This window comes from Bombyx mandarina, chromosome 09 (genome assembly GCF_030267445.1).
Source record: "Bombyx mandarina strain Sakado chromosome 09, ASM3026744v2".
Lineage (NCBI taxonomy): Eukaryota > Metazoa > Arthropoda > Insecta > Lepidoptera > Bombycidae > Bombyx > Bombyx mandarina.
This window is the reverse complement of record NC_143216.1, coordinates 7,945,260-7,970,319: the sequence shown is the minus strand read 5'-3', so window position 1 is coordinate 7,970,319 and position 25,060 is coordinate 7,945,260. Positions and strand designations below refer to the sequence as shown.

General features: G+C 40.0%; 3 protein-coding genes across 4 annotated transcripts in view; 1 reads left to right on the top strand and 2 right to left on the bottom strand.

Annotated features, from left to right (window-relative positions):
* Positions 1 to 25,060, top strand: part of Fas1 (fasciclin 1 Fas1 domain-containing) — a 69,793-nt gene that overhangs the window by 2,013 nt on the left and 42,720 nt on the right. The window lies entirely within an intron of this gene.
* On the bottom strand, positions 13,662 to 14,663 carry LOC149502326 (uncharacterized). The gene has a single exon (XM_089729755.1). The coding sequence runs from the start codon at positions 14,661 to 14,663 to the stop codon at positions 14,268 to 14,270; it is 396 nt and encodes a 131-aa protein (XP_089585881.1). The 3' UTR covers positions 13,662 to 14,267.
* Positions 22,538 to 23,792, bottom strand: LOC149502325 (uncharacterized). Its single transcript, XM_089729754.1, has 2 exons — positions 23,728 to 23,792; positions 22,538 to 23,536 (listed from the first exon to the last, which is right to left on the bottom strand). Exons 1-2 carry the CDS (start codon positions 23,773 to 23,775, stop codon positions 23,069 to 23,071), a joined length of 516 nt encoding a protein of 171 aa, XP_089585880.1. The 5' UTR covers positions 23,776 to 23,792; the 3' UTR covers positions 22,538 to 23,068.

The window sequence follows — 25,060 nt, the reverse complement described above, 5'->3', positions numbered from 1 at the left end:
CGAGACTCCGTCTGGTCCATCAGCACGATATCAGGCTTATTCGCAAGAATAGTCCTGTCCGTAATGATGGGCCGGTCCCAGTAGAGCTTGGCACGGTCGTTTTCGAGTACAGCGTCCGGCTGGTACTTATAATACGGTAGCCTCTGTTCGATGAGGCCATACTTAAGGGCGAGCTCTTGGTGGAGGATTCTGGCTGCTTGGTTATGTCTGTGCAAGTACTCAGTGTTAGCAAGCATAGAACAACCAGAGGTGACATGTCTGAGGGATTCACCCGGTCGGCGGCATAATCGACAGATGTCAGCTGTCCCATCCCTCAGAATGTGCTTCCTATAGTTGTTCGTCCTGATAACCTGATCCTGTATTGCACAGACAAAACCCTCGGTTTCCCCAAAGAGGTCACCGAATCGCAGCCAGTGCACGGAGGCTTCTTTGTCCACGTGGGGCTCATGCAGTGCCTGAAAGAAGCGTCCGTGCAGCTCTTTCCCTTTCCATATGGCCTCACGGTCAGAGGTACTGAGTACCGCCGGTGATTGCCACCCGTCTCTGGCCAGGGCTAGCGGGGTCAGTCCTTTGTCGCATTCCATGACCTCTCTGTGCATCACACTGTCAGCCCTCGATAGGAAATATTTCCTGAGACTGCACACCCCACTGTTGTGCATGACCTTGGCGCTAAGTAGGCCCCGGCCACCACACTTCCGCGGAATGTACAATCTCATTACCGAGGACTTCGGGTGAAGCATCCTATGGAGGGTCATAATTGAGCGGACTTTTCTATCCAGGGCATCCAGTTCGGTCTGAGTCCACCTGAGCACGCCGAAGGTATACAACAGGACGGGCATCGCCCAGCCGTTAAACGCCTTTGTCTTATTCACGCCCGACAAAAGGCTCTTACACACTTTTGTTAAACGTTCACAAAACAAGTCGCATGCAGCCTGTTTGACGACCGCCACGTCAATACCTAAATTTTGCGACATGCCCATTATTATTATTATTATTATTATACGTTTATTTGTTCGGTTATGCTCCACCTACAATATTGGTCCATAGTATCCCATACACATCCCATACCGTACGGCCAGATACCAAAAACCAGTATAATTCTATCGTATTTTCTATCAAGTTTTTTTGCCTTTGTTGCATGGAGATGCAAAGCTCACTGCGCGTTCAACAAGAATGATGCGTTATATCCACGACCTGACGTCTAGAAATAGCAAATGAATTTGTATTGGAATATTTTATGTTTTAAACATTATTGCTTTTAAGTCAGAGTTTCGAGAATAGACTTATAACGTTCCGAAACATATAAATAACGTTTATAAGCTGATGTTACAAATGCCCACATGAAATAAAAACAGATAGATTAGTTTCTATGTTCTAACTGCACTATCGTCATTCGCAACGTTTTTCGTAATTAAGATATACGTGTAAATTAAACCTCTTATCTAATAACAAATTAATTTCTCTGGAAAATAGTAAAAAATCTACAAAGTAAAGGGAAAAAAATTACGTAAAATTGAACTCATACAAAGTTCCGATAGGCGTAAACCGTTAACAAGATAATCAAATCACGAGTTGTGAATAAGGGTAGTCAAGATATGGGGGGAGTAGAAACTTGTTATGAATCAAAATTTTCATGAAAGGCTTAAGTATTAATTCGGGAAGAGTTCTTTAATTACAGTATAAGAAGGCATCTAATTGGACGGCCAAACTTTAGATACTTACTTACTTGAAAATCGTTAAGTTTTTACTAAATTTTTTGTAAGCTCATATCACAGCTTTATATTACAGGGAGGAAAGATCAATGCGAATCTCTTCCTGCATTAGACGTAGGAATCTTACAACCGCGATCACTCTCTTTGGCCCGAGCCAGGAAGGTCAAGTATCTGCGATTCATCCTGGATGCATCCATGACATTCCGCCCACACTAAGTCTGTTTACGACCATACCGCATATATCCTCGGCAGACTATCCCATGATTTGTAAGGAATAAAATGTATCTTCGTAACAAAGTGACCCTTTAAAAAACTTGCATATAATCATTCGTAATGTATTACGCGAGTGTGGTGTTCGCTCAGGCGGCGGGCCCACATAGACACCCTCCAATCCCTCCAATCACGTTTTTGAGGTTAGCCGTCGGAGCACCGTGCTTCTTAAGGAAGGTCGACCTACATAACCATCTGGGCCTTGAATCCATCAGGAAACACCTGAAGTCAGAGCGTCGGAACGGCACTTCGGTAAGGCCATGCGTCTAGAAAGTCTAGATAATCGCCTCATCGTTGGCGCTGCTGATAAATCCGTGACTCTGGCTTACACAGAAGCCGGTCATCGGATTAACGGATCCATCTGATCCACTAAGATTATTAACAAACACCTGCAGCTCTAGCACTAGGAGCAGGCTTAAAGACCTTGGTAGCCGTACTCGTCGAACTTGCCAAAGAGTTCGACTTACAACCTAACCTACACATCAGCCCGCCCATCATTCAGCAGGTCGCGATTCCGATCCGGCATTAGTTTTTTTTATTTATTTTTTATTGCTTAGATGGGTGGACGAGCTCACAGCCCACCTGGAGTTAAGTGGTTACTGGAGCCCTTAGACATCTAGAACGTAAATGCGCCACCCACCTTGAGATATAAGTTCTAAGGTCTCAAGTATAGTTACAACGGCTGCCCCATCCTTCAAACCGAAACGCATTACTGCTTCACGGCAGAAATAGACAGGGTGGTGGTACCCACCCACGCGGACTCACAAGAGGTCCTACCACCAGTAACTACGCAAATTATAATTTTTGCGGGTTTGATTTTTATTACACGATGTTATTCCTTCACCGTGGAAGTCAATCGTGAACATATTTTGTTGAGTACGTATTTCATTAGAAAAATTGGTACCCGCCTGCGGGATTCGAACGCCGATACACCGCTTCAGCACGAATGCACCGGACGTCTTATCCTTTAGGCCACGACGACTTCGAATATATTTGCGAAGCAGCTGCTATTGAGCTGTTAGGTCTCTTTCGGAGGAGCTCGGGCAGTTGTTAGCAAATTTGACCCCTGCTGGCTGATACTGTGCTCGACCACCTGCCCTGATGAAATTAGAAAAACCTTAGTTAAAAATCTTCCTTAAAAAAGGCAGGTAAGGTTTACATTATACATAAAAAGATACTATTCAAAGATGCCCTAAGATGAGGGTAACGCTAAGTTACCTAATTGAAGTCAACAAGTCAAATGGCTGCATCCGTTTGTCTTACGACAGTGCCATTGTATTCTTCGTCAATGGGTGCTTGGAATTAGTAGCTTTTCAATTGTTGTATACTTGTTTGTACTTAAGGAAAGCCAAGTAGAATAGTCAGGGACAATTACAACAAATATGAAAGAAGAACATAGAACACTGTACCATCTCCGTATAATCACAAAACAGGACTTATCAGCTGTAATTATTTCCAACCAGCTGACCCGGCAGACTTCGTAGTGCCTTAATCCATAAATAAAAGTCCTAAACGTTTGTATAAAATAAACTTAAAACAAACAAAAGGAATCCATCCGACGGGGGACATATCAAAGGAAAAACAAAATTGTTATTTTTATTTAATTCCGAGCATTTTCATATTTATTTACCTTTTAAATATTCTCTGGACAAATAATTCAAGACCAAAATTCGCCAAATCGGTCCAGCCGTTCTCGAGTTTTAGCGAGACTAGCGAACAGCAATTCATTTATATATATATAGAATATGGATAAAAAATTATTATTTAAAAAAAAAACAAATAATGATGGTAATTTTCTCTATAGAGTCGTAATTTCATATCGTATAATGTAGCCTCGTAGAAGAAATAAATTGTTAGAATACACGAGGAGCTCTCATCTTACACGTTTCCTCTGAAACATAATTATTGTGGACAACGGTTCCCTTCGTCAATCAACGGACAGTTTAATTTCATTTGAGCTTCCTTTGTAAAGGTTACGAGTCACTGTATATTGAGTTACAACATACGACGTGTATTACGCGAGCAAACATTTAAATACATATGTAGTTGTTAATGACCAGTAACAAAACATAAATTTTGTAGTATAGAATTAGAAATTTATTTTTTAAGTTAAATGTAATTCCGATTAAATAACGTATAGATCTCTTTCAGAAAAAAAAAAGAATATAAGAATCTGTCATAATTGGTATCGGTTCAAACTCGGGTTGGATCCAAATTGAAATATTTTAATAACTCTTGTCGTGTACAAAACCAGGCGTGCTCACGCTTCATCAAAATTAAATTCCTAAGAACGCATTTCGCTTTATATGAAATATTTTGCGTGTGTTATAAAATGCTTCACTGGAAAAGTGTTACAGAATGAAATACAAATGCAAGGGAACAATGGAAAAGATTGAATGTTTTGATTTCAAAATGGCGTTATTTTTTCAGCTGTCGTTCCTTAGGGCATGCTTAATTGGAATCGGATGAGTTGTAGAGACTCAAGCTTAGGTTTCATTCTCTGAGTTCCGTTTCAGATAATATCAATGGCATCGTTATAAGTACGCTATGTAAACTTTAAACAGTGTCTTGATACATAATGCATTTGATTTTTTAAATGAAATTAATATCAATAAACTGTTATGTTTCCACTTCATTTTTTTCGAACTAAATGTACGTACCATTAGCATTTTCTGCCATAGGGTGCTATCGATTATTGTGTGTCTGATCATCTTGTCATCTGATTTTTAAAATGTAATTAATATCAATAAACTTACATGTTTCTACTTCATTTTTTTTCGAACTAAACGTACGTACCATTAGCATTTTCTGCCATAGGGTGCTATCGATTATTGTGTGTCTGATCATCTTGTCATCTGATTTTTAAAATGTAATTAATATCAATAAACTTACATGTTTCTACTTCATTTTTTTTCGAACTAAACGTACGTACCATTAGCATTTTCTGCCATTGGGTGCTATCGATTATTGTGTTTCGATCTAAAAATAGACTATACGTAGTAACGAGTAACGCTGCTATTTGATCTCGCTTTTCCATTTTTACTTTTAATTGGACGGAAAATCGGCTTGTTTTTTTTATATATCTCTGTTAAATGAAGCTGCTTACACGTAATAGGAAATGAGCATACAAATGAGCACCCTTTAAACAATACATTGTCTTTTTAGCGATGATGTAATATGACAAGATATCCTGTCGCACTTCCTGCGTTCCTGAAGGTGACAAAGTATCAATTGGTAGAGAATTCAATATAGGCGCGTGATGCGGGTTACTCCCTACTAACATTTGGTATTCAATCCTCGTTGTTTCGACACCTGAGATGTATGTGTAGAATCTACTTATGTAAATGTGTTTTAAAGTCTTCGCTGACGTGACCGATAAAATAATGTACAAAACTTGTATGTACACGAAGGAAACAGATGTAATTTGCTTCAAAAGTACTTTTTTTCATCTATGTCGTTCATAAAATTGTGTTTTGTCACAAATCACATTTTGCCTTAATCACAAATACGAATTTAAAAGTCATATACATAATTATCATTTTAATGAGTTCGTATTTTTGAATAAGATATTGCTAGGATCATAAATATTTTAGAAAATTTATTAACATTAAAAATTGTATAGGGTTATGGGTATACCCTACCCGATGTGAAAAGTGACTCTTTAAGGTATTCGTAATCATAAATTAAAGAAAACGACTGATCGCTTTTAATTGTGAAAATTTTAAAGAATCCAACCTATAGTTAATTTTTAAAACATCAGGAAAAAAATATCTACGAAGTAAATTACAACTAGACCGAATAAAACTTAGCTTAGCTTACTTAGTGTTTTTTATTTATTTACGTACAACCTATTATTGTGGGAGCAATTTTTACTGATAATCGAAATTGATGCCATATAATAAATTCTCAGGTATCTTCGCGTGTGGCTAAAAAACGATCCTCAATATAAAATATGTATAATACCTTCGGCCATAATTCAAACCCTTCGATGAGAAAGGAAAAAGAAGCATATTCGTTTAATTCGAAACATTTTAATAAAATATCGTGGGTCGCGGCAGATAAGTTGTAACTCAATGCAAATAATGTTGGGGTCCGACATATGACAGTGATGCGGGTGACATCCACGAGATACGAACCTCCTGTTAAGATTTACGTTTTATTTCTTATCTTGAATATTTTCACAGACCATCAATTTTATCTGACAACCGCGACTTCTGATATATTAGGTTCCAAGGTATTCCTTGAAGCATCAGCTTATACATCTATTTTGAAACAGTTATCTATATATATAAAAATGAACTGCTGTTCGTTAGTTTCGCTAAAACTCGAGAACGGCTGGACGGACCAATTTGGCTAATTTTGGTCTTGAATTATTTGTGGAGGTCCAGAGAAGGTTTAAAAGGTTGATAAATATGAAAATTCTCGGAATTAAATTAAAATAACAATTTTGTTTTTCCTTTGATGTGTCCTCCGTCGGACGGATTCCTTTTGTTTGTTTTAAGTTTATTTTATACAAAAGTTTAGGTCTTTTATTTATAGATCGAGGCACTACGAAGTCTGCCGGGTCAGCTAGATTGAAATAAAAGTTGGACATATTCTTAAAATAGCTTATAAAACATATTTCGAAAACGAATTCGACCAAAACGTCCAAACTTTTTTTTAAACAATAAAAAATAAATTACAAAAAATTTAATACGCTATGCCTGCTATAGAAAAAATTTGCTATTTAATATTTAACTGAGCTCGTCTTGCAACTAGAAACATTAAATGCTGGTTATAACATTGATTTAAGTATACCAACTCTCTGGTTTATAATGTGACTTGTGAGTCCTATAGAAACATGTTTAAAGTTTAAGTGCAAAGAATCAGATTACATACTTATTCACTGCATCACGGATTTTATTATTAAATAACATGTTATGCGGGCTGGCGTTCAGTTAGTCGGCATCATTGTTCTGTACTAAGAGATTTGTTTCATTTTTTTACTTTTCATGTAGGGTTTTTAAGTCGTCACCGCTTAAAAGATAAGACTAAACTAGATAAGAATATACCGACCCTGCAGACAAGTATCAGATTTATCAAACGTACTTAAAAAACGCAAAATTCATAATAATGCGTAAATACTGCTATTGTAATTACGAATGGGTAGTTTTTTATTTTATTTTATTGCTTTGATGGGTGGACGAGCTCACAGCCCACCTGGTGTTAAGTAGTTACTGGAGCCCATAGACATCCACAACGTAAATGCGCCACCCACCTTGAGATACAAGTTCTAAGGTCTCAAGTATAGTTACAACGGCTGCCCCACCCTTCAAACCGAAACGCATTACTGCATTACGCATTACTGCAACATTTTCTTATTGCTTAGTTGGACGAGCTCACGGCCTACCCGTTCTTAAGTGATTACTGGAGCTCATGGACATCACCAACGTAAATGCCGTAAACGTAAAACGTAGAACCGAACTTGATACAAAAATTGTAAATCTCAGTTTTGTAGTATAACGAATTACTTCTTCACGGCAGAAATAGGCACCACCTACGTACAATACGGCATGCACCTGCGGCAATACTTACGTACGTGTGGGCTTACAAGACGCCCTACCAAAAGTAAAATACGAGCATCCTGCCAATGTGCGCTTCGACTTGAAGGGTGGCACGGCCATTATATAATTGATACTTGAAACTCGTCGACCCAAGAAAATCACCAAAAATTAAACTCGTGCCCTGCCTATTTCTGCCGTGAAGCAGTAATGCGTTTCGGCTTGAAGGGTGGGGCAGCCGTTGTAACTATACTGAGAGCTTGGAACTTATATCTCAAGGTGGGTGGCGCATTTACGTTATAGATGTCTATGGGATACAGTAACCACTTAAAACCAGGTGGGCTGTGAGCTCGTTCAACCATCTAAGCGATAAAAAAAATCGTAATATATTATGATTAAAAAAGGTACTAGTTAGTAATATTTTTGTTGTCTCGTTGATTGAATGGTTGATTACTATGACTACTATATAATACTATGTATGTTTTTGAGTTCTCGGCGTGTAGGCACATGTTTATGTTTCCTATGTGCGAAAATATACTGGCTTAATCAGTAGTAAGTAAAAAAACAAATTGGAGTATTTTAAAAATATTTATAAACAAACCTTTTTTAAATCTTAATTCCAAGCTGTTTGTGTGTTTTATATTGTTTTTGATGAAGTTACGACGATGGTCGAGCGACTACACTTATTTTCAACTGAACGATAGTTTTGTTTTTTTACAGTTGTAGGTAATATTTCGTGATGTTACCTAGTTCGCTCTGTTCACTGCTGTCTTTTCTATAGGCTTGCCTATTGTTATCGATATTTTATTACGTATTGAATATTACGTATGCATATGAATATGTTATAAAAATTCACGATATGAGTCACCAATTAAATACTGACCCCACTCAACTCAATGATCGCTTGCGAGTGGAGAGTGCAAAACTCCAATAGCATTCGTCATCACTTCATAAAATTTAAATTTTACTCCCCCGCACACTGAAAGGTTTCTGAATTAAGTAGAACTCAATTTTGTTGATACGTTTTTAAATGAGCTGTGAAAATGTTTCCTTGCTAAGTAATTTTTCATTTGTAAATTAAAGCACCGAACATAAAGTTACATTAGACATTATTATTTGTCTACAACATATATCACAGCGTAAATTCTGCCACCCTTGAGACATTAGACCGAAGAAGCATTAATAACTGTTCCACCCTTAAAACTGGAACACATTACTACTTCGTGGCATAAATAAGCAGAACGGTGGTTTGCACCCGTGCGGACTTACGCCGTGCCTACACTAATTACCTATATGAATCGAATCTTAATTTGGCAGTTAAAAATTTCACTAAATGTTGTATTTAGACTTCATTACCTTCTTTATTAATCGATCCAATAAGAGATTTTCATATTTTTTTAAATCAAATTAAACTTCGAGCAATTCGAGATTTTATCAGATCGCGTATTAATAACCATTGAAATGATTAATAGTCCAATTTCCTTTGAGCTTTCAAGGTGTGATACATTAAAGATTCAATTTAGCACAGAATGGAGTTTAAGGGCCATTAGTTCTTTCTTACAATCAAATTAAATACTGTGAATTAAATTTATGCATGCGTGTGTAATCAATTATTAAAACTTGATGTTTTAACATCTAGAATTATGCTATGAGTTATTAGTTGTGCACACCATCGTCATACTTGCTACTTCTGACAATCAATCTTGCCTTTCGATTTGCAGATTACGAATTTTATATTTTTCTATTCGAGAAAAAATAAATTTTGTTCTCATGATACAAGTTTGACGTTGGTATTTATTTTATACGCGTGTAACATACATACAGTAACTGTTGATTTCTGAGTGGACCGATAACCTGTTTTTTTACTAGAAAGCGCCTGCCAGAAGTAATTAGCAAGAAATCTGACAGTAGACTTTACAGGTCGATTTATGTTTTCAATTGAATTATATGAACATTTTCAGATAAAATCAGCGTATACAATACTCATGTTACTGTATAAGTGAATAATCTTCAAGGAAACTATGGTTATTTCGTTTCAATCAATGAACTGACTGGTTTAGCAAACGAAAATCTGATCCAATAACGTTTGTAAGATCAGCGTACCGTGTTCTCTCGTCAAGCGTCCGCTGCAGCCATGATCACACAGCCTGTTTTATATTCAGAACCGTCACACGTAGAATCGCTTACAATTTTTATAGAACGAATTCGTACGTTTATATTCGACAATATTGTACCGTATGGCGAATGCTACCTCGATCGGCGCTATCTATAGGTATATATTAATACGTGAAACAGAAACTTTGTACCCCTTTTTACGAAAATTTCGCGGACGGAGGAGTATGAAATTTCCCACACTTATAGAGAAAGAGTGCAGAATGTTAATAATTTTTTTTAAATTATGCATTAAAAGGACATTAAATCAATAAAAAAAAATTACACACGCTATCATGTATTTGACACACACACGCACGCATACTATTTGTTTATTGTCAAACTTTTCTTATTGCGTATAGTCTGTGATCAAATTGAGTATAGATTAAATATTGTTTGTCTTTAGTCTATAGTCTATAGTGTAGTCTTCGCGAAATCTGTAATTATAGAAGTATAATAAATAGTCTTTGACAATAGAACCATCATAATGTTCCAACTTATAATTTCAATTAATTATAGTCGAATTTCGACTACTGCGGGACTACTAGTAGTTGTGAAATGTGTGTGATAAAATTGAAATCTTCAATCACAAGCAAATACTTGATTGAGTTTTTAATAGGTATTATGTCTACCTAGTATTAAAGCTTACCAGAGTTCGTAGATAAAAAAAATGTTGACGCCGCTAGCCATCTAATTTTATGATCAAAATCTGAATATCAATTGTTTAATATGACAGGTAAATATTTTGCGACGTGAGCGATAAGTTCAAAACAAAACGTATTCACAAACATCCAGAACAAGCAATTGAAATATTCATCCTCCGGCGTTTCTACGTACAAAAATCTGATACACACAAAACTGCTCGCGCGGAGGTCTCTCTCTGTGCTTGAAACTGTTATGAATACATTTGGAAAAACAAGTGAAATTTTCTCGTGAACTTGTTAAAACGTTTTTAGATTCAAACTGAAATGTAATATCTACCGATGTATTCTTGTGTTCCATTTTAAAATTAAAGAGGCGAATCATTTTAGAGATTGCTTCGTTAGTCAAATGGAGAGCTTTTTTTTGTTGCTTAGATGGGTGGACGAGCTCACAGCCCACCTGGTGTTAAGTGGTTACTGGAGCCTATAGACATCCACAACATAAATGCGTCACTCACCTTTCTATTCCAGTAACCATTTCTATTATCTTTTTATCATTAATCACGTGTCCTGTAAGATTTTCGGGGTTTGATGGTACTTGTTTATGAATTGTGTGTTTTCGGCATTCATTACACAAAGGAAACTGGAACATCTATATTAGATGTAAAAAGTTAAAATGTTATGTATATTTTTTATAGCTTAAATGGGTTAACGAATTCACGGCCTACTTGGTATTTTGTGGTCACCGGATCCCATGGTCATCAGTAACATAAATACCGTCGCCTACCTTGACACATGAGTTCTAATTGTCTGTTTTACATTACAACGTCTGCGCCATATATCAAACCGAAATGCATTACTGCTTCACGGCAGAAATAGGTAGTGTGATGGTACCTTCTCGTGCGGGCTGACAATAATTCATACCACCAGCAAACGCGTGTAATTATTTAGTTAAATTTACCAACTACAATATGAATAATTTGCAGCGTGTGTATACTTTTTAAACATAGCACATATGAGACTACTAACGCGTGAAATCTGAATGGAGCCTAATGAGTTCCGGCTTTAAAAGGATACATGCGGTTGTGGAGAAATGTTAATATGCAAATGGTATGGAACAACAGTTCCAAATTAAACACATTGCACGGGCTTACTTGTAAATTTGTAATACCAACATTGAAATAAAATTGCCATTAATAATTTGAAACGCTTAATGAATATTTACGTCAGTGGAAAAATGAGGCCTCAGCGCAAAAGTGGCCTAAACTTACAATAGTTAGTATGGAGATAATGAAGTTTGAATTTACTTTTACTCTGCTTGGTGGGTAAAAACAAAACGCGCAAAAATAATGTTCACGAAGCCGTGATAAATGGATGAAATTAGGGATTAGGATAGGGTTTTGCATCAACATTTTAAATAAATATAAAAATGAATTGCTGTTCGTTAGTCTCGCTAAAACTCGACCAAAAATAGCCAAATCGGTCCAGCCGCGATTTGGCTATTTTTGGTCTTGAATTATTTGTGGAAGCCCAGAGAAGGTTTAAAAGGTAGATAAATATGAAAATACTCTGAATTAAATGAAAATAACAATTTTATTTTTCCGTTGATGTGTCCCCCGTGGGACGGATTCCTTATGTTTGTTTTAAGTTTATTTTATACAAAAGTTTAGGTCTTTTATTTATCGATTGAGGCACTACGATGTCTGCCGGGTCAGCTAGTTATAAATAAATTGCAATACTTGAGTACGAATATGGAAAATTGTGAGTTAAGCCACTTTTGCGCTCGCGGCCTCAAATATATATAAGTATACAGCAAAAAAACAGTTTGAACAGATCGAATAAGAGTGGGGGAAGTGAGGAAGTCTCAACACTTTCATCTCTATTGTTTCGAAGCATCCGTCGTGTTATCGCATTACCTCTTCACCCCTTCACACGGCTGCACCCTGTGAAAAAAGTACTAAAAAACGAACTTACTTGCACGCTAGCGTGCCGCCGTCTTTTGTTAGCGACATGCAGTACTTTTTCATGTATGTTACTTGTGATGTGATGTTAGTAAAATTTAATGAGCGACGTCTTCTGTCGTTATTTCTGTTTAGGTATTTTCGTTCTGATGTTTCTGGTATACCACCATCATATGTGATTAATAAATAATTAAATAATGAATACTTTTATTTTGATATTATCATGAATAAAAAGGAAAAAAACGAATAAAATGTAATACTTTGGTATTTGAAAACAAAAATTTTTGTGTAAATGCTTATAATAATAAAATGAAAATAGAAAAAAAAAAAACGGATGCGAAATAAAGCAAACACTAAAAGAAGAAACAGAAGTCCTTCCATAAGGTACGTTGCAATCGATATATGGAGTTATAACCCAGGGCCCGTCGTAAAACTTATTCCAATTCCCTATGTATGTTAGGTGGTGTGCGAGTCGTATCAACAAATATACATTAGGAGAAGCCACAATTATTAACACCATCGTCAGACATCATAGGGGCGAATAGGGCGATCAAGCTAAGAGAAATAATGAGTACACCAATCACGTTTGTTGTCTTAGAACAATTTAAAAATATTCTCTTGGCGATAGCCAACGAAAACAAATGACAGTTCTTAGTACAGAGGCACCGCTCTTCAAGAAGGCTGGTTGGTAAGTGTGATGGCGTCTATGCGCCTCCATGGGCTAGGCTCTAGCGTAGCACGAAGTTAGCCGAGTTCCGACGATACCGCAATCGTGCTGCCATCTCTCGGGAATCGTGCTGCGTTTCGTTTAGCTACCAAATTAATGACCGTCTCCGCCGTCAAAGCCGGTCGGTCATTAACGATTCTCAAAGCAAAGCTTGCCGTGGATTCACTACTGTAATTGAATTATTTTAGTTGTATGAAACTGCCGGTGCTTTGGTTAGGATATCCAACAACAGAGCGCAGAACAATAATTTGAACACCTTTTTTGTCAATGTTAACATAATATTGAGCAAAATGTCCTACCTAACAATTCAACAACTCTACAAGAATGGATGGGACAACATAGGGTGGAAACCGTTCTTTGTTATCTCATCGGCATTTTAAAATACGTGAACGGGCCATTAAATGTGTCATCGTGGTTAATTTATAGCTTGGTCCTTTTGCCCCTCACTAATAAAAGTCGATGAGCCGTGATCTGTATGCCAAAACTTCCACAATGCTGCTATAAGTCTTCGTTATTGCAGATATACTTCCTGATGCGGCAGAGGGTCCAACGAACTACTTAGCAATATCACTTTTCAATAAAACACAAGTTTAAAAATTTAGATAAATACATATAGTACCAAAAAGCGCTACATTAGACGGACGCGTATGAAGAAAAAAGGCAGTTCCGATCGCAACGCTGTTGAGCCCGGACGCGTTTTCCTGAAAAATTGTCGCTGCTGTCGCGATTGTGTGTCTAGTTTGCACGACATCGTCGTTGTCGCTTTGATCGCGACTTTGTTTTGCATTCCGGACGCTCTGTCGCTGGCATCGCGACCTTGATTCAGAAAAGCGTATTTCGAGTTCGTAGTTCTGCAATCGAAAACGACAATTTCATATTATCACCAAAACATCCAATTCATTGTCATTATTAAATTTATTTATCTATCATTTTAAAAAACAGTCTCTTTCGAGACTAACCCCCACTGCGATCACCGCTTGTTGTGGCACTCACAACCCAGTGGGGCCCTACCTTCCAAAACTCTCCACCCCAATCCTAGCTGACTGCCGTTTTCACGGCATAGGCATCCCCCCCCTGCAAATCACTGCTGGCAAGTACAGCGCAGGGGGTATAAATCCCACTCAGGGGACTCGCCTTTCGGCGAGTTTGCTTTAAATCCCGGGGACGCCCCCCCCGGGCACACTCACCATGAGTGACGCCAATGGCGCGCTCTTTTTTAAGTTCGTCCGCGACTTTTGTCCGGACATAATAGCAAGATTTGAAGCCTACAAGGCCGGCCTTGACGCGCCGGCACTCCGCGACTCTCCGTTGTCGCCCCCCGCGCCGGTACCTCGCGACTCGCCGATGTCGCCCCCCACCCCCGCGCCCGCGTCGATCGCGTCCTCCGTAGCGGTAAGCTCCGGCTCCGACTCCGAGTCGGAAATGGAGTACGAGTCCGCCGCGAGTCCCCTACCGGGAACCTCGGAAGGGTTCACCACCGTCGCGCGCGGGAAAAAACGCGCCCGCGCCGTGGAACCGTCCGCGGCGCCCAAACAACCTAAGGCCGCGAACGCGTCGCGGCCTAAGACCGTTATAACCCCGGAATCCCCTCGCCGCGCAACCCCGTCGCCGCGCCCCGGGCCCGCGCCCGTTCGAAAAGTTCCCGCGCCGCCGCCGGTCATCCTGCGGGAAAAGTCTTCTTGGGATCGCGTGTCCCTGGCCCTTAAGGCCCAAAAGATCAATGTCGTCCATGCGAGGAATATCCCGCATGGAATTCAGATCAAGGTGGAAACATCCGACGACCATAGGTCGTTGACCGCATACCTCCGCAAGGAACGCATAGGTTATCATACCTATGCGCTCCAGGAGGAGCGCGAACTCCGCGTCGTAGTACGCGGAGTCCCTAAAGAGCTCGACGTCGAGCAAATCAAAAATGACCTGGTAGGTCAGTCCTACCCCGTCATAAGTGTGCACCGGATGCACAGCGGGCGCGACAAATTCGCGTACGACATGGTGCTCGTAGCACTCGAACCCACACCGGAGGGCAAGAAAATTGCCTCATGTCTCCGCACCGTGTGCGGCCTATCGGGGGTCACCGTAGAGGCCCCCTACAAACGCGGCACTCCCGGGCAGTGCCACCGTTGCCAACTCTATGGCCACTCCGCGCGTAACTGTAACGCGCGACCGCGTTGCGTGAAGTGCTTAGACGATCACGCGACTACCGATTGCTCGCGAGTAAAGGAGACAGCGACGGAGCCGCCGAGCTGTGTACTCTGCCGCAAGCAGGGACACACGGCCAACTACCGTGGATGCCCCAAGGCTCCACGGAAGCGCCCGGTAAACGCGCCCCCTAAAACCGCTGGCCCCAAGACTTCGGCGCCCCGCGCGCCGAAACCGGCTTTAGTACCGGCTCCGGTGCCCACCGTCTCCGCGTGGGCGAAACCGTTGCCGTTCACGAAGGCAGGAACGACACCGGCACCCCAACCGCGGTACGCGCCGCAACCTCTACTCGCGCCGCGCCCCGCCCCCGCGCCCGCGCCCGGTCCCGCGCCTCGCCCCGGCCCCGCGCACTCAAATGACTTTACAATTATTCGCGACTACATCGCCGCGATAAACATTGACCGCATGCGTGCATTCGCCGACGCCATGCGCAGAGCGGTCACGGCCGAAGACCGCCTAAACGCGACGTTCGAATACATCGACGTCATCGAGTCCGTCCAGCGCACGCTGGTTTGATTACCGGTAATCAATGGCGTGCAACGCGAGATTAAAACCCCACTCTTTGAAGTTAGCATTCTACAATGCTAACGGACTCGCGCGTCAGCGCGACCAGGTTTATGAGTTTCTACGTGACAATCTCATCGACATCCTTCTGGTGCAGGAGACCTTCCTAAAGCCCTCGCGTCGCGACCCCAAAGTCGCGAATTACGTCATGGTTAGGAATGACAGACTCTCCACCCGCAAGGGCGGGACTGTCATTTACTATAGGAGGGCCCTGCACTGCGTCCCTCTCGATACTCCCTCGCTCTTACATATCGAGGCGTCAGTGTGCCGCATCGCGCTGACGGGACACCAGCCGATCGTCATCGCATCCGTATATCTCCCTCCTGACAAACCCCTCCTGAGCAGTGACCTCGAGACACTGCTCGGTATGGGGGACGCGGTCATTCTGGCAGGCGATTTAAATTGCCACCACACTAGGTGGAACTGTCATCGCACGAATGTGAACGGAAGGCGTCTCGACGCGTTCATAGACGACCTCACATTCGAAATATTCAACCCCCCGACCCCCACGTGCTATCCGTACAACGCCGCGCGTCGTCCGAGCACAATAGATCTGGCACTGCTGAGGAACGTAACTCTGCGCTTGCGCTCCATCGAGGCAATGTCAGAACTCGACTCAGACCACCGACCTGTCGTCATGCAGCTCGGTCGCCCCCTCAACCGCGAACCAGATACGAGGACCATGGTGGATTGGAAGAAGCTAGGCACGTGCTTAGCTGACACCGCTCCACCAATCCTCCCTTGCGGCCCGGATTCAACTCCATCCCCCGAGGACACCGTCGAATCCATAAACATCTTCACTGATCACGTCTCGACGGCGATCACAAGATCTTCAAAGCAAGTCGATGTGGAGGATAGCTTCCACCGCATCAGACTTTCCCCCGATCTTAGGGACCTCGTAAGAGTTAGGAACGCGGCAATCCGGGCCTACGATCGATATCCCACGGATTCAAACCGGACTCGGATGCGTCGCTTACAGCGGGAGGTCAAATCCCGCTTGAGCGACGCCCGAAACGAAAACTGGGATAGTTATTTAAAAGAACTCGCGCCCACTCACCAAGCATACTGGCGACTAGCTAGGACCCTCAAGTCCGAAACTATCGTCACTATGCCGCCTCTCGTACGCCCCTCAGGCCAACCACCGGCTTACGATGACGATGACAAGGCAGAGTTGCTGCCCGATGCACTGCAAGAACAGTGCACCACCAGCACTCAACACGCGGACCCCGAGCACACCGAGTTCGTCGACAGGGAGGTCGAGCGCAGAGCTTCCCTGCCGCCCTCGGACGCGTTACCCCCCATTACCACTTCCGAGGTTAAGGAGGCGATCGATAGCCTACAACCACGGAAAGCTCCCGGCTCCGACGGCATCCGCAACCGCGCGCTAAAACTGTTACCAGCCCAACTGATAACGATGTTGGCCACGATATTAAATGCTGCTATGACGAACTGCATCTTTCCCGCGGCGTGGAAAGAAGCGGACGTTATCGGCATACACAAGCCGGGCAAACCGAATAACGAAACCGCGAGTTACCGCCCCATCAGTCTCCTCCCGGCGATAGGCAAATTATACGAACGGCTCCTTCGTAAACGCCTCTGGGATTTCGTATCCGCGAATAAAATTCTTATAGACGAGCAGTTTGGATTCCGCGCCAGACACTCGTGCGTCCATCAAGTGCACCGCCTCACGGAGCACATCTTACTAGGGCTGAACAGGCGGAAACCCATTCCGACAGGAGCCCTCTTCTTCGATATAGCGAAGGCGTTCGACAAAGTCTGGCACAACGGTTTGATATTCAAACTGTATAACATGGGAGTGCCAGACAGACTCGTGCTCATCATACGAGACTACTTGTCGAACCGTTCGTTCCGATATCGAGTCGAGGGAACGCGTTCCCGGCCCCGTCACGTCACAGCCGGAGTCCCGCAAGGCTCCGCCCTCTCCCCGTTACTATTCAGTTTGTATATCAACGATATACCCCGGTCTCCGGAGACCCATCTGGCGCTCTTCGCCGATGACACCGCCATCTACTACTCGTGTAGGAAGAAGGCGTTGCTTCATCGACGACTTCAGACCGCAGCTACCACCATGGGACAGTGGTTCCGGAAGTGGCGCATCGACATTAACCCCACGAAAAGCACAGCGGTGCTCTTCAAAAGGGGTCGCCCTCCGAACACCACGCTGAGCATCCCCCTCCCGACTAGGCGCGTCAATAACCCCGCCCCCGCCGTTCGCCCAATCACGATGTTCGACCAGCCCATACCGTGGGCCCCGAAGGTCAAATATTTAGGCGTCACCCTCGACAGTAGGATGACATTCCGCCCCCACATCAAGACGGTACGCGATCGTGCCGCCTTCATTCTAGGACGTCTCTACCCGATGATATGTAGGCGAAGTAAAATGTCCCTTAGAAATAAGGTGACACTCTACAAAACTTGCATACGCCCCGTCATGACCTATGCAAGTGTAGTGTTCGCTCACGCGGCCCGCACTCACTTAAAGTCATTCCAAATTATTCAATCCCGTTTTTGCAGGATAGCCGTCGGAGCCCCGTGGTTCGTCAGGAACGTCGACCTCCATGACGACCTGGACTTAGAGTCCATCAGTAAGTATCTGCAGTCGGCGTCCATGCGCCACTTCGATAAAGCGGCACGACACGAGAACCCTCTCATCGTGGCCGCCGGTAACTACATTCCCGATCCTGCGGACAGAATGGAAAGCAGTCGACGTCGCCCAAAACACGTCATCTCGGATCCGCCCGATCCACTAACGGTGCTTTTAGGTAATTCAAGCACCGGTCACCGTTCTCGTCGAACCCGTCGCTTGCGACGAAGGGCTCGACGAGTAAATTAACTCTCAGACACAGCCCACTGAGTTTCTCGCCGGATCTTCTCAGTGGGTCGCGTTTCCGATCCGGTGGTAGATTCTGCGAAGCACGACTCTTGCTAGGGTTCGTGTTAGCAACGTCATCAGGTTTGAGCCCCGTGAGCTCACCTACAAAAGTTAGGGTTACGCTGACATAGCCTCTCAAGGCTCTCAGCTTAGGTAGGAAAAAAAAAAAAAAAAAAAAAGAAGAAAAAAGGCTACTTGTATAATTGAATGGAATAATAGTATTTTTGGAAATAAATATTTATAGTTACAGAAGTGTTTAAAAAAGTTTTAAACACACACATTTCGGTAATATAAAACACGATTGCGACATTATTAGAAACATTAGTCATATTTTAGGTATTTATTACCCACTAGCTGACCCGGCAGACTTCGTAGTACCTCAATCGATAAATAAAAGATCTAAACTTTTATATAAAAGAAACAAAAGGAATCCGTCCGACGGGGGACACATGAAAGGGAAAACAAAATTGTTATTTTTATTGAATTCCGAGCATTTTATATTTATCTACCCTTTAAACCTTCTCTAGACTTCTACAAATAATTCAAGACCAAAATTAGCCAAATCGGTCCAGCCGTTCTCGAGTTTTAGCGAGACTAACGAACAGCAATTCATTTTTATATTATATATATATATATATATATATATATATATATATATATATATAGATAGATATTTAATTTTACTTATTAATATTCCATTAAATACATATATTATGAATATACATTTGTGTTTGTACTAACCAATTAAGATAAAATTAATCAATGCCATCTAGATCAAAAGGTAATATCTAAATATAAAGGGCTGAATTAAAAAAAAATCGTTTGAAAATATATTAGTTCCTTTTGAGAACAGTAATTTAAAATTAGATCATCGTTTTTGTTTTCTTTGTTTTATCAAAAATGTATTTAAAAAGAAACTTTTTTGTCCAACAAACGTTTAATCGAGATAAAACGGAAACTGTTCTCGCAAAATAGGAACACTTAAAAAAGGTCGGCTTAACTTAATTAACTGAGCGAATATTATGTTTAATTAATTTCTGTTTATTTATTTATTTTCTGCTCTCGTAGTTTGAGAATTTATTTAATTGCAACCACTCAATCGTTAATTACGCAAGTAGCACATTGTTTTGCATTTTATATCGGCTTGTATTTATTTTTACAAATTATGCGGATTTTGTGTATATTGATAGTTGATAAATGCTATCAAGACGTAATGGTATAATTTTTGTTTACGCTAAGAATAGAGTTAGTAGTAACAAATATAATTAACGTCTATTCTTGTAAATTTATTTTGTTAAATAAATTACAAGACCGACCTCTGATAAATTCCGCATAATTCTACCGTAGCACATTCGTTCTTCTATCGGTTCTAGTGTAATGGTCGTGTCGATGGTAAAATTTGCAATTTAGATTAAACTACCTGCAACTATTGTACGCACGCTAGCCTAGAGCTTTCATTAGGTATTCGATAAAATAATGAACAATTCGTGAGTGAACCTTTGACAACGGCCGACGTAATGCTTTCTCTAACATTTACTGCCAACAGTTGAAAATGATTTACGTTAGGATTTGCTAGGTAATAAATCAAAATCGATTTAATAAGCAGTGAGAGTGTAGTTTTCATAAATACTAGAGGTCCCGCAGTAGTCGAAATTCGACTATAATAATTAATTGGAATTGTAAGTTTGTACCCTATTATGATTGTATTTTATACTTCTATAATCACAAATTTCGTCAAGACTACACTTTAAAAATATTAATAAAGACAAACAATATTTAATCTATTCTCAATTTGACCACAGACGTTAAGAACAAAAGTTTGACAATAAATAGTATGCATACGTGTGTGCGTCAATACATGGTATGTAGTGTGTGTGATGTTTTCTTTATTGATTTAATGTATCTTTTATGCATTATTTAAAAAAAATATTAGCATTGTGCACTTCTCTATATTCTCTATAAGTTTTGAAAATTTCATACTCCTCAGTCCGCGCAATTTTCGTAAAAAGGGATACAAACTTTTTGCTTCACGTATTAATATATAGATTCGATACTTAGTACAATTTAATTGTATTTTAAGTTTTATTTCAAAGCGATTTCCATTATAGATGTTCAATAAATTTTACGCCAAGAGTCGCATGTACCTTGTCTTTCAGATAGTTCATATGTCGTGGTTTGCCACTGATTGCTTTAAGTGAGATATGAAATAGTGTTGATTACTGGACGCTCCCAACGGCTCTCATTGTCGCGCATATGCGTAAGATACAACGATCAAACAAAATCGTAAGCGGTTTGTGAAACACATAGACATGAACACATCGAATATTGATACATGATAACCCATAGACACAGCCCGCTGAGTTTCTCGCCGGATCTTCTCATTGGGTCGCGTTTCCGGTCCGGTGGTAGACTCTGCAAAGCACTGCTCTTGCTAGGGCCAATGTTAGCACCACTCCGGTTTGAGCCCCGTGAGTTCACTTACCCTTTAGGGTGAAGCTGAAATAGCATCTCAAGGCTATCAGCATAGGTAGGGGAAAAAAAGGAAGGAGAAGTTCTTAACGAACTTAAAATACGACTATTACTTATAACGTAAAATTCTAACCTGCTCGTCAATCTACTCTATCTACCCGTCACAGATTGGGACGCATGATTGTTGCTCGAAGAAATAGACACGTTACATAACCCGCCCTACCACCAGTAAAAGTTTTTGATACATAAAAAAAAAAAGTGAACGAAGCGCGTACAATAAATAAGTTTGTTCTTTACAAGATTCGAACTTTGCCCCTTAGCAGTCCATTTTACGTCAATTTCTAGAAAACGCTAAGTTCGCAAACAAAATTATTGAATTCCATGACCTCTTGCAATTTCTCGGTAACTAACTTTGTCCAAGTAATATTACTTTTACTTTTTTCTTAGACACACCTCTGGTAGTCAATGAAAATTTGATAAATTTATGAACCGAATTGGTAAGTCTGGGGAATAGTTTGACCAGTTTCTGACACACACTTAGTATTCTACTAACAAAGCAAAGGGCCTTTTGTAATACTGTTAATATAACTAACATACACAGCTAAAAGATTTATAATTAGTCATGAATCATCCCATTCCTTGTATACCTACACCCGTAGGCAAATTAAGCCAATTAACATGTGATTAGAATCGAATAATCACTGTACTCTGAAATGGATTATCGAGCTTAAAATTACACAAAGCGTGCACATTCAATTATATAAAAGTTTATTGCTTTAATAGATGACAATACTAATAAAAATTTAAAGTAACCGCAGTTCGGAATTTACTTCGGTTTATTTCATTTTCCTATTCCATCCATAGTATTATTAATATTATTACAGCATAGTATTACCTATTTATTATTATGCTTCATTTATATGAAAATCATTTAAATTATTATTTAATTAATTTTCGTTAGCGCGCTTATTAGCGCGAGATAAAATCGTTTTATTTTTATTTATGATCGACCAGGATACTATTTAGATCAAATTCCCATTCAAATTAGAGACCGGCAACATGTTCTAAGCGTTTATAAAAAGATACAAAACAATATTAAAATTTTGTAATGTAGAACTTTATCATTGTATTAAAGGCCCTTACTTTGGAAGGGAAACCTAAAAAAAATTCAAGCATAAATCACAAATATGTACCCAGATTAGTCCCGGCAAATCACTATCATTGAACGTCATTAAAAGTCGACTAGCGTAACAAAAAGCAAGCCAAAGAACGGTATTTCGCGTGTAATCCGCCAACCCATTTGTCATAGTTACTGGTTTTTGTGGCACACGTCATAATCTCGGCGTTTTTTTATTTATGTTTCGGATATAAAATATTATGGTCGTTGTGTAACATCGCATTGTTAACGTGTTAGCCCTTAAATGCATGATTTTATGCATGATTTTATTTTTAGACCGAGAAAAAATATATTTTGGAGCCATGAATATGCTGATTTAGGGAAAAATAATAAAAAAAATATTTTTTTTTATTTTCATAGCTATTTTTATTAAAAACCATTTGTTGCAGAACTACAACACTATGTACTCACTGGACAATAACTACATATGAAAATTTTTAAAACAATTTTTGGTTGTGGTAAGACAAAGAGCTACTCCACACTTCTCACACCTGTTTTGCGTGTATCCCTTGCATCCAGGCATTTTGCATCTGCTGCGAACACAATTACCAGGCCAGTGACCAACATTATCAGTCCTTATGTCCTTAGGAGGAATATGTTGAGCTGGTCCTCTCCTTTTTTTTGCTTGTATTTCCATTTCAACACTGTTGCTGGTACTTGGCCTTCCTCTTTTGTTGCAGAGTTCAAATGAGTTATTTACTTTGGCTAATACCTCAGCTAGTTCCAGTCTATAGTTACATAGGTTTAGAACTGATGAATTGGCTTCAGTTATCCACAATCCTTTGAACTATTTCTGATGTAATAAAATGTGAAAAAATACTATAGGGAGTACCAGTAGTAGCCTCATCCTTCAGTTCAGGTGGGTATGTAGTGTCTCCATGAAAAGCTGTCTGGTCAGAATTCAAAACAATTTTTTTTACCTTCCATACGAGTCCTCTCATAGTTGCTCGGCGACTAGCTTGACTTGTTGAGGGGAATGGAACCTGTGGCACTTGATCATTTGCTGTAGCTTCATTTATCAATGGCGGGTCTCCTGCCATGAATGGATCATTATCGGGGTCATCACTTTCCTCTTCTAATGGACTCTCAAGATCGTGAAGCAAATCGTCTCCATTTTCATAAAAATTCTCATTACCTTCTGTATCCGAGTCCTCAAGATCATCTTCCGAAATCTCTCCATCATTTATTAGAGCTAAATACTCTTCTATTTGCTTTTGATTCAAGTATGGCATCTGAAAACCAATAAAAGTGATAGTTAGTAACTAAACAGGGACATTTTCTAGTAAATGCATATTGTTGCAGATTTACAACAACAAAATAAACAAAATTTCCGAACACACCAAAAGTTTTTTTTATAACTTATAAATTGTACTGAAAAGAAGATGAATTATTACGTAAAATAACTAATTTTGTTTGAACGTACCTTCGAAAACCAAATAATTACACTGCAAAGCAAATACACAATTTTCATCCGCTCCAAAATTACGATCGGCTTTGATTTGTCAATTTCAATTTAAATTTGACAGTCGTGAAGAAAAAAAGTGTGTTGCCACTCGATTAAATATATCACCATGATAGTAATAATCCTGCAACAGCATGCATTGAACTCATACTAATAATTTTATGGTCGTTTGAATGGTATGTTGCAGTTTTACTACTTTATGCATTTAAGGGTTAACACAGGAGCACGTCTGAATAGTCGTTACGCCATTGTTGTGAGTGATTGAAGAAAATACGGATAAAATCACTACTTTTTTTAAAAATACATATTAGATGCACAATCCATAAATTGGTCACAATTGTGCTTAGTCGTTTTTGTATACAAAAATAGAATTAAACTTTTGCGAAGACTGTACAGTGAAACGTGCTGTTTGATTCAATAAAAAAAAAAAGAAACTAGGTAAAACGAAGGATACCTTTCATGTGCTTGTTCCGGTTTCGAGCGAAATAGCCAGCGTCGGTATGGCTTCCGGTGAGCGTTGACCGCAGCGGTGCTACCGCCCTGCGTATATCGACAACCTGAATAAGTAATAAGATTTTCTGACTAAACTTTCTCTTATTACGCAATATTTGAAAAAAGGGCTTCCTAAAAGACATGTCCTCCTACCAAAACATGTCGATCTTATTTTCAATTAAAATTTCCTTTTTTCCCTCAAAACCGAAACACTTATATCGTTTCATTGATAAAATCTCATCAAGTTTTCTATTCATTATTTCTGTTAAAGGAATCATTTGAAATGAACACTCTTTGTTTTGAAATGAAAAAACGTATTGATTTAGCCATTCGAGCTCTAACCATTAAATCTGTAAAATGTACGTAAATGAAACGACATTATTGCATTAGAATTTAAGGCTATATGAGTGTCAGATGCTCTCACGTCAGTCCTGGGAAAACCTAGTCAATTAGACCAACATGTAGAAAACCATTCAAAGGTTTCTATTTATATTTTTAAATTTGCTGACGATATGAAGTGTATTCGCTCTACACCTTAGTAAAACTATTTATCGTTTATTTTTTTGTTTCAAGATCGTAACCATACCTTATTATTAAGTTATTTTACAAACAGTAAAACAACGCTTTAAATGTAAATTCAGAGCTTAAATTTAAAATTATATATTAAATCGAATTTCCCGATAATACTTGGCATCCTACAAATACAAAGCAAAATGAATGATCGGAGTTTTCGTAACTCTAGAGAGACAGGCTGATTTATTCGGGTCCGGCTTTAAACAAATGGTCGGCCTGCCATCTAGCC

What these genes read in the sequence shown, in the direction of transcription:
- LOC149502326 (XM_089729755.1), bottom strand. Translation starts at nt 14,663, where the DNA reads ATGACCGGCGGCGGCGCGGGAACTTTTCGAACGGGCGCGGGCCCGGGG.
- LOC149502325 (XM_089729754.1), bottom strand. Translation starts at nt 23,775, where the DNA reads ATGAAAATTGTGTATTTGCTTTGCAGTGTAATTATTTGGTTTTCGAAG. An exon ending in TAATTATTTGGTTTTCGAAG is followed by an intron (nt 23,537 to 23,727) that starts GTACGTTCAAAC and finishes ATTGGTTTTCAG; the next exon opens with ATGCCATACTTGAATCAAAA.